The 10,159-nt window shown below is 39.1% G+C and overlaps 1 protein-coding gene across 1 annotated transcript in view; it reads left to right on the forward strand.

Annotated features, from left to right (window-relative positions):
* VPS39 (vacuolar protein sorting 39 homolog (S. cerevisiae)) overlaps positions 1-9,917 on the forward strand; it is a gene marked incomplete at its 3' end in the record, with an annotated part of 17,215 nt that extends 7,298 nt beyond the window's left edge. The window contains exons 6-14 of the mRNA XM_009998205.1: positions 456-550; positions 1,776-1,874; positions 2,585-2,677; positions 3,047-3,230; positions 3,765-3,885; positions 4,186-4,306; positions 5,069-5,198; positions 6,353-6,495; positions 9,774-9,917. Of these exons, the coding sequence (XP_009996507.1) occupies positions 456-550; positions 1,776-1,874; positions 2,585-2,677; positions 3,047-3,230; positions 3,765-3,885; positions 4,186-4,306; positions 5,069-5,198; positions 6,353-6,495; positions 9,774-9,917 (1,130 nt within the window). The remainder of the gene's footprint in view (positions 1-455; positions 551-1,775; positions 1,875-2,584; positions 2,678-3,046; positions 3,231-3,764; positions 3,886-4,185; positions 4,307-5,068; positions 5,199-6,352; positions 6,496-9,773) is intronic.
* Between the last annotated feature and the right edge of the window lie 242 nt (positions 9,918-10,159).

A 10,159-nucleotide genomic window follows, 5' to 3' on the forward strand; every position in this document is an offset into this window, starting at 1 on the left:
GACTCCAGCATGTGTAGATTTCTGCTGCCTCCGTCCTCGTGCGTACAAAAACTTGACTGCAGCACCCTCCATTTGCAACTCTGTTCCCTTTCTGCTAATTTCAGGAGCCAGTTCAAAGTGGTCTTTGTTCCTACAATTTCCCATCATGAACTTGCTCTGCTCTTGCCTACTTGCTGTCTTTTCTACTCCCACTTCCTCTGCTTGGTTAGCACGTAGTCTCAGTTCCTTCGTGTAATTTGATCAACACTGGTGTTAGTCTTCTTCTTTTCTGCTCTTATTGTCTTGTATTGGTATAGCATGCACTTTTCAGCTTTTGGGAAAGCATTCCTTTTGCCTTTCTCTTAGTTTCACAAGTTTTTTTAATGTAAATATAAAATATGATAACTTATTTGAATTAGCAGTGATCTCTACATGTATTAAATATTGAATGATAATTGGAATTTTGTTTAAAACAGAAAATAACATTTACGTCCACGACCTGTTGACGTTTCAACAAATCACCACTATTTCCAAGGCAAAAGGTGCATCTCTCTTCACTTGTGATCTTCAGGTAAGAGGAGGAATGCGGTGGCACAGATGTCCTTACTGTTTGTAATAAGGTTAGCTTTTTTATGTTTTATAAGTTAGGTTTGTACATTTTGTAATGCATGCAGGTTGGTACTAGAGCTTTTTAAAATTAATACCTGCTGGATGTTGAAGCTTTGCTTAAAGCAGCAGTTTTAAATGTAGTCACCTTATTTTTCTTCCTGTGCTTCATAAAATGCCTTCCTGTGCTTGTTGTGATTGTAACCTTTAACCTCCTGATGCAAAACTTCAAGGCATTTTTACCCTGTAGTACCTTTGACTGTCTTTTTTTGAAAGGTTGTATTCAATCTAAAAGCCATTCCCTTCTCTTAAATTATCAGTGTGCTAGCCCACAGTGGTTTCCTTCACCAAGCATCTCCATCACTGCTTTTGTTACGTTTTTGTTTGTGCTTAATTGTATTGGCCCATGGGAGTTCCAGGGCAGTTGTACTAGATTCAGTCCGTAAAATGGTTCCTTAAGGTATAGCAATCCCCTGTTCATATGCTGCAGTTTTTTGAGTGACTCACTTCTATCCAAGTGAGTTTCTCAGCCTACCTATGTCATTCAGGAGCTTTATTCATAAGCAGAAAAGGTAGGTTAGAGATCTTCATCAGTACTTTTGTCTCTTTCCCCCATGGGATCTTAGTGTTAAATATTTTCTAATAAATATGTAGGGTTTTCTAGGTGTTTAAAACTAGCGATGGCTTTCAAAGCACCTTTAATTCTGTTCATTCCAAATTGCCTTATTGTTTGTGTGTATATTGGCTAGTATTTCTTGTCAAGAAACTTTTCCAATAGATTAGAATATTAAACAGCTATTGATGTTTTTATTTGTGAATGTAATGTATTCTTTACATTGTTCCATTTCCTCCTCTCTCCTATACTTCATAGAGTTCAAGCTGTTTATCACAGTCTTCAGGACTGGGCAGATAGCTCTCTACTTCTGTTTGTGTGTATGTATGTCTTTGTTCTTATTTATTTTTTTGTATTTCCTTGGTGTCACAGTCCCTGCCAAAGTTCATTTTTAAATATCCTGCTCCACTTATCTCTGTTCTTCCTTTGTTTAGGGAATGCCCTTCTGGCATGGATGAACAAAGCTGCTCTTCAGATGACAGCTTTGCTTCAGGCTGAGGATTCTGCTGGCTTTATATTGACTTACTTGCCTCTTAGTTTCTGAGTTGTTGTGAGTTAAGTCTGTCTATTTTCACAGCAGTCAGATACAGGGGAAGAGGTGCTGAGAATGTGTGTGGCAGTGCGGAAGAAGCTGCAACTTTATTTTTGGAAGGATAGAGAGTTCCATGAATTACAGGTGAGTTGTGTCGTTTCTGTAGTCTTAACATGCTTCAACATGGATTGTAGTTGCTCTTTACTGCTTGCTGTGCAGTCCCTATTACTTAGAGGCACTGCTGTCTTTCAGAGCGTTGACTCATCTTGGTTCTGTAGTGGTTTAACAATGAAACAGCAAATAAAAGTGAAAATACAAGGTTAAAATCACAACTAATGTCATGAATACAATTTTATAAATTAAATCAAAGGCTGTGTTCTGTATTTTAATATTCTGCTTGCAGAACACTTTTAAGTCAGTGAAATGCATTAGTATGCAGCCTCTCTAAATGTATACCTAACAATAAAACTGGGTGTAATGGAAGTGGATCCACTTCTACCCAAAATTTTCCATGTATGTCATTATGTCAGAACATAGTTACTGACAATAAGGCTAGAGAACTGTACTTGGGAATACAAGAATGATAAAAATAACCAATGGAAATGGGTAGAGACTTTTTCAGCTCCGCTACTCTTCTAGGAAGTTATGAGCTAACTCGTAGCTCATCTCTTTACTATGCATGAATTCAGCCTTTTAGTTGAATGCTGCCATTCCTTGACCAACAGAAGCTGAGCATGTGCTGTAGGGAATATGGTGTCAACAACAGTGCTAATTGTTCCACTCAGTGTTGACAGATTTGACTTCGCTTTTCTGTTCTAACAGGTTTTTTTACCTGTTTTCCCTGTTTTTCTCAGGGAGACTTCAGTGTACCTGATGTACCCAAGTCTATGGCCTGGTGTGAAAACTCCATCTGTGTAGGTTTCAAGAGGGACTACTACCTGATACGGGTAAGACTGGTGTTTAGAATACAGTGTTTTAAGAAGCTTTGGATAGCAGTAGACACTATGGAGGCTGCTCCTGTGACTAGGGATTTAGCTGACAGACATACATGAAAGACAGCATCTGGTACTCCTCCTATATGTGATTTGGGAAAGGGCAATCTAAGGCTGTCCTTTTAAACTGATGCTTTGCCAGGAAGCTATCTTCCATTTTTTTGCTGTTGAAACCAGCGTTTGAAGCTCTTGATGAAAATTGTTCTGTTAGTGAGTAGTCTGGGTTGTAAACCTCTTGGGGATGGTTTTTGGCTTTGGTCTTACTGAGCTTTGAAATAAAGTTTGTTTTGAAAAACAGGAGTTGTATTTTCTTTATCATCGTAGGTGGATGGAAGAGGATCCATCAAAGAACTGTTTCCCACAGGGAAGCAGCTGGAACCATTGGTAGCTCCTGTAGCAGATGGAAAAGTTGCAGTTGGTCAAGATGATCTAACAGTTGTGCTCAATGAAGAAGGGGCCTGTACTCAGAAATGTGCCTTGAATTGGACAGATATTCCTATAGCCATGGGTGAGAATTAGCAGTAATTAAAAAAAATTTAATATTTTCTTTACTCCTTTGTATGTGCCAGAATTGTTGCATTACTGGTATTTGGAAACTAGCTGGATTTGGAATTTGACAGTTTCTAAAGTATTTCAAGTTGTACTCCAAATGTGGAAGGTTTTATGTTTATTTTTGTTTGTTCTCCTTCTTTGCTTGTAATCTGAATGCCTGTCTCCTCAGAAACAAGGTGTGTTGTGTATCTTTTATAAAAGGACAAGATTGGAAGTTGCAGGTAGTGTGTTATAGCACTGTAGTTCTCTGGGCACCTGGGTGCCACAGAACCTCTTCATGTTGAAGGATGAACAGAAAGCCTGGTAGTAGTCTATTAAGAAATTGCTGTCAGTATTGGGCATTGAGTTTTGTTTTTAATAAGCAAAAAGGTAGGACACATTTCAAGGGGAGAAGCAAACTGAAGAGAAGACTTACTTTAAGTCGTGGCTTGTTTCAAGGGATACTGTATACTAAGGGAGATGGTGTGTTTTTCACTTGTTTTGCTAACAGAACACCAACCTCCCTACATCATTGCTGTTCTGCCAAGGTATGTGGAGATCCGCACTTTTGAACCCCGGCTTCTGGTACAGAGTATTGAGCTGCAGAGACCGCGCTTTATCACTTCTGGAGGGTATTGAGTACAGCTGATTATTGCTTTTGTTGGGCTCGGTGGGTGGGTGGTATTGTACCACCTCTGAAAAACTGGGAGGAAAAGCTTTTCTAACTCCCTGGGCTTAAGTAGTAGTATTGATGTGGTCTGCTGTTTTTTATCAAGGCTATACATCAAGGAGTAAATGACAAATTGACTGTCTTTGGGAATTACTGAATACATTGATCCACGTGTGTATTAACCAGGATTGTTCTTTTCAGATATGCTATTTCTTCTTAGTGCCAGAACTTAATAACTGACCTTTTTTTTTCTTGTTTACAGCACAAATATTATATATGTGGCAAGTAATCACTTTGTTTGGCGGCTCATTCCAGTGTCTATAGCCACACAGATCCAGCAGCTTCTGCAGGACAAGCAGTTTGAGTTGGCTTTGCAGTTGGCGGTAAGTTACTCAGAAAAGTTTGGGGTTGCAGTGGATGCACATGTGCAACAGTGCACAGAAGGGTGTTTGCCTTCTGCTCAACGGTAGCTTGTCTGGGGAATTTATCCTCCCTATTATCCACTTTGCACAAACTGCTAAACTCTAGCTTTTTTTTAACCTCGGTTTTAGTCTTGTGCTCCCACTTCTCTGTTGTGGTTGGATTTTGAGATACCCTCTTGTTTGTGAAAGATTTTCTCTCTGGGCTGTTTAATTGGTTACTTTGTTTTAAACTTTGAGGTCAGTTGGACTTCGGAGTCCACACAGTCTTGCTTGGAGGTGTGTGTTTTGTTTTCTCAAATGACCAGGGTTTTTTGTAGTGGCCCTCCATACTGCTCCTGAAAGATAATTTCTTAGAGATGCTGATGCAGTATGTTTAATTATATTGCTCTTCTTGTTCCAGAAAATCCCAGAACCATATTAAAATTAATGAATTGCATTTTGCTTTGCTAACTAGAAAAAAAATTGAAAAGGCAAATGAGCAAAGAAGGAGTACTTTTCACTCTCTATCACTCTGTGATACCAGAGGTAGCTTTTCAAACCTTCCAGGTTATCTCAGTGATGCAATAAGCATAACATCTGAGAATCACCATCAGAAGTGTTCGTTTGGAAGATTTTCTTCTTACTCTCTCCCTAGGATAACACTGTGGTTATTTTTGTAGAGTGTTTCCTTCTCATTTATGAGGCCTAAGGTTTTCTAACAATTGTTAATTTGTATGAGTGTAGGAAATGAAGGATGATTCAGATAGTGAGAAGCGACAACAAATTCACCACATAAAGAACCTCTTTGCCTTCAACCTCTTCTGTCAGAAGCGCTTTGATGAATCCATGCAAGTCTTTGCCAAGCTTGGAACAGGTAAATGCTTGCATTGGTGTTGAGATACCTAGGTTAGGAGGCATGAAATGAAGCTCACAGACTATTATGTGGGTTGTTTCTTTTCTGTTTCATTTTTGTTTTGGAACAGTAGTGTCTTGTGCAGACCAGTCCCTTTTGAATGGCAAATAGCCTAAGCAGCTTCTTAGCTTTTTTGTGAAACTGATTATAGTACTTAATGAACTTCAGGAAGTGAGTTAAATTGTGAATTTGCCCTTTGTACAGAATATATTTGTATTGTAGGCAATTTTACAGCATGTATAGCATGTAACCCTTGAAGCTGAGGGTTTCAGCAGCTGCCAAATGCCTGCTTGTAGCTTGGAATGAAAAGTAAGGACCATCTGTTGATTTGCTGACTCCTTGAACATGGACCAAGCTGAGGTCCCACCCCATTTCCTGTTAATGGACCAAGCTGCTGAAGCCAGGAAACTTTTAAGTGGTTTGGGAAGTCAAAATAGTCTCTGATGCTATTCCTCTGATTTGTACTAGGATTATTTGAAGGACACCTGGAGGTTGGACTGTGCCATAGTGCTTAAGACTTTTGTTAGTGACAGGATGTTCCTTGTGCACTTAAACCTAGAACTTCTACTTGTTTCGATGACACTAAACATCATATTGACTTTGGAAAATTACAGTGAAAGAGAAGGACTGACAACTCAAAATCCTTTGAACTTAAATTTGAGAGCAGTAATTTTGAACTTGCTTAAACTCCCTGAAAACAGGTGTTCACTAGTTACAGATAATCCTATTAATGTTTCAAAAGTAAAAAATAAAACTTCTTTTAAAGCACTGCTTGTTCCTAGAAATCCTGTCCCACTGTCCAAGTTGTTAATGGTGGGTTTCTGCAAGAAGAGCAGTAAGAGGTTTATAATAATGGCTTGTCCTCTAGGAGTGCCAATTGCACCAGTTAGAACTTGTGCTTGGACTTGGAAACAGCATTTCTCTTGCTTCTTTTGCCTTGTCTTAGCTTATTTTCTGTAATACGCAAATTCCGTTATTTGGAACGTTGTGGACATGCAAGTTGACCACAAACAGCTCTGTTGGAAAGCTAAGCTTGCTCAAAGGTTACACACATTTAAGAGTTTTGCAAAAAAAATGTTATGAATGTTTACTAATGCTAGTTATTTTCTGCTTAGATCCCACTCATGTGATGGGTCTGTATCCTGACCTCCTGCCCACAGATTACAGGAAACAGCTACAGTATCCCAACCCCCTGCCAGGGCTCTCTGGGGCAGAGCTGGAGAAGGCACATTTAGCTCTGATAGACTACCTAACTCAAGTGAGTGCTCCTACATCTGTTTTTAGAGCAGGGTTATCCAGTTTTAGCATACTTTATTTAGCTTTGTGCAGAAAGTAGTACAGCTACTCCAGCTCTGACATGCTAGTCTTAATGGGATGTCTTCATGGTTGGAAACTATGACAATAGGCTCATTCCAGTGTCTATAGCCACACAGATCCAGCAGCTTCTGCAGGACAAGCAGTTTGAGTTGGCTTTGCAGTTGGCGGTAAGTTACTCAGAAAAGTTTGGGGTTGCAGTGGATGCACATGTGCAACAGTGCACAGAAGGGTGTTTGCCTTCTGCTCAACGGTAGCTTGTCTGGGGAATTTATCCTCCCTATTATCCACTTTGCACAAACTGCTAAACTCTAGCTTTTTTTTAACCTCGGTTTTAGTCTTGTGCTCCCACTTCTCTGTTGTGGTTGGATTTTGAGATACCCTCTTGTTTGTGAAAGATTTTCTCTCTGGGCTGTTTAATTGGTTACTTTGTTTTAAACTTTGAGGTCAGTTGGACTTCGGAGTCCACACAGTCTTGCTTGGAGGTGTGTGTTTTGTTTTCTCAAATGACCAGGGTTTTTTGTAGTGGCCCTCCATACTGCTCCTGAAAGATAATTTCCTAGAGATGCTGATGCAGTATGTTTAATTATATTGCTCTTCTTGTTCCAGAAAATCCCAGAACCATATTAAAATTAATGAATTGCATTTTGCTTTGCTAACTAGAAAAAAAATTGAAAAGGCAAATGAGCAAAGAAGGAGTACTTTTCACTCTCTATCACTCTGTGATACCAGAGGTAGCTTTTCAAACCTTCCAGGTTATCTCAGTGATGCAATAAGCATAACATCTGAGAATCACCATCAGAAGTGTTCGTTTGGAAGATTTTCTTCTTACTCTCTCCCTAGGATAACACTGTGGTTATTTTTGTAGAGTGTTTCCTTCTCATTTATGAGGCCTAAGGTTTTCTAACAATTGTTAATTTGTATGAGTGTAGGAAATGAAGGATGATTCAGATAGTGAGAAGCGACAACAAATTCACCACATAAAGAACCTCTTTGCCTTCAACCTCTTCTGTCAGAAGCGCTTTGATGAATCCATGCAAGTCTTTGCCAAGCTTGGAACAGGTAAATGCTTGCATTGGTGTTGAGATACCTAGGTTAGGAGGCATGAAATGAAGCTCACAGACTATTATGTGGGTTGTTTCTTTTCTGTTTCATTTTTGTTTTGGAACAGTAGTGTCTTGTGCAGACCAGTCCCTTTTGAATGGCAAATAGCCTAAGCAGCTTCTTAGCTTTTTTGTGAAACTGATTATAGTACTTAATGAACTTCAGGAAGTGAGTTAAATTGTGAATTTGCCCTTTGTACAGAATATATTTGTATTGTAGGCAATTTTACAGCATGTATAGCATGTAACCCTTGAAGCTGAGGGTTTCAGCAGCTGCCAAATGCCTGCTTGTAGCTTGGAATGAAAAGTAAGGACCATCTGTTGATTTGCTGACTCCTTGAACATGGACCAAGCTGAGGTCCCACCCCATTTCCTGTTAATGGACCAAGCTGCTGAAGCCAGGAAACTTTTAAGTGGTTTGGGAAGTCAAAATAGTCTCTGATGCTATTCCTCTGATTTGTACTAGGATTATTTGAAGGACACCTGGAGGTTGGACTGTGCCATAGAATACTGCTTAAGACTTTTGTTAGTGACAGGATGTTCCTTGTGCACTTAAACCTAGAACTTCTACTTGTTTCGATGACACTAAACATCATATTGACTTTGGAAAATTACAGTGAAAGAGAAGGACTGACAACTCAAAATCCTTTGAACTTAAATTTGAGAGCAGTAATTTTGAACTTGCTTAAACTCCCTGAAAACAGGTGTTCACTAGTTACAGATAATCCTATTAATGTTTCAAAAGTAAAAAATAAAACTTCTTTTAAAGCACTGCTTGTTCCTAGAAATCCTGTCCCACTGTCCAAGTTGTTAATGGTGGGTTTCTGCAAGAAGAGCAGTAAGAGGTTTATAATAATGGCTTGTCCTCTAGGAGTGCCAATTGCACCAGTTAGAACTTGTGCTTGGACTTGGAAACAGCATTTCTCTTGCTTCTTTTGCCTTGTCTTAGCTTATTTTCTGTAATACGCAAATTCCGTTATTTGGAACGTTGTGGACATGCAAGTTGACCACAAACAGCTCTGTTGGAAAGCTAAGCTTGCTCAAAGGTTACACACATTTAAGAGTTTTGCAAAAAAAATGTTATGAATGTTTACTAATGCTAGTTATTTTCTGCTTAGATCCCACTCATGTGATGGGTCTGTATCCTGACCTCCTGCCCACAGATTACAGGAAACAGCTACAGTATCCCAACCCCCTGCCAGGGCTCTCTGGGGCAGAGCTGGAGAAGGCACATTTAGCTCTGATAGACTACCTAACTCAAGTGAGTGCTCCTACATCTGTTTTTAGAGCAGGGTTATCCAGTTTTAGCATACTTTATTTAGCTTTGTGCAGAAAGTAGTACAGCTACTCCAGCTCTGACATGCTAGTCTTAATGGGATGTCTTCATGGTTGGAAACTATGACAATACGTCTTGAGAAAGTAGGGTTACTGGGAGATGTGAGGTGCCCCACAGGTATGTGGGAGACATTACTTGAGAATTTTGTGAGGATTAGGCAAAATTTATGTATGGTCCAGATCTGAGTATGAGTCCAGTGTTTTATTTCTATTAAAGAGGACTCATGCTCTTGATCTTTTCTTTGGTGACTATTATGAAGGGCACCCTATTCAGGAGACGGGTCAAAAGCATTCATTAAAAGGTGGAACAGGAGGTAGTGGGTACTGTAACTTCCTGTTCCCTGGATTTTGTTGTAGTTGGTATCTGAATTGTTCTGCTACCATTCTTACTAGATTAAAAGGAGGCTTGTGTCTGAGGGGGGATAGTGCTTGGGCCTAGGATTTCAAAACCTAAATTGTTTTCCAAGTGTTATAAATGTCTCCTGAATTCTCTAAAATGTCTGTGTTTAGGTTAACAGAGTTTCCTTCTGACTATCTGCTTAAGACTCTGGACATTTTGCAAAACTACAAATTTGCAAAACAAATGTATACACCCAAAATGTTGTTGGAAAGGTGATGTGTTGAATAATTAGCAACAGTAAAAAACCCCTCTATTAGACCATTAATTAAATCAATTTATTAAATGGTTTCATTTAGTTTTTTTATTTGGTGGGTCGTATTTCCTGACTTGGGATGGAGAGTTCCATGACCTTTTCCTGTTGAAATTTCATTTGGTGTCCTGCAGAAAAGGAGTCAGCTGGTGAAGAAGTTAAATGATTCTGACCATCAGTCCAGCACCTCTCCTCTCATGGAAGGAACACCCACGATCAAATCAAAAAAGAAGTTGCTACAAATCATTGATACAACCCTGTTGAAGTGTTACCTTCATGTGAGTTTTAGCCCGATTTCAAAACCTAAATTGTTTTCCAAGTGTTATAAATGTCTCCTGAATTCTCTAAAATGTCTGTGTTTAGGTTAACAGAGTTTCCTTCTGACTATCTGCTTAAGACTCTAGACATTTTGCAAAACTATAAATTTGCAAAACAAATGTATACACCCAAATGTTCTGGAAAGGTGACGTGTTGAATAATTAGCAACAATAAAAAACCCCTCTATTAGACCATTAATTAA

This window comes from Chaetura pelagica, unplaced genomic scaffold (genome assembly GCF_000747805.2).
Source record: "Chaetura pelagica isolate M959 unplaced genomic scaffold, ChaPel_1.0 scaffold280, whole genome shotgun sequence".
Taxonomy (NCBI): Eukaryota; Metazoa; Chordata; class Aves; order Apodiformes; family Apodidae; genus Chaetura; species Chaetura pelagica.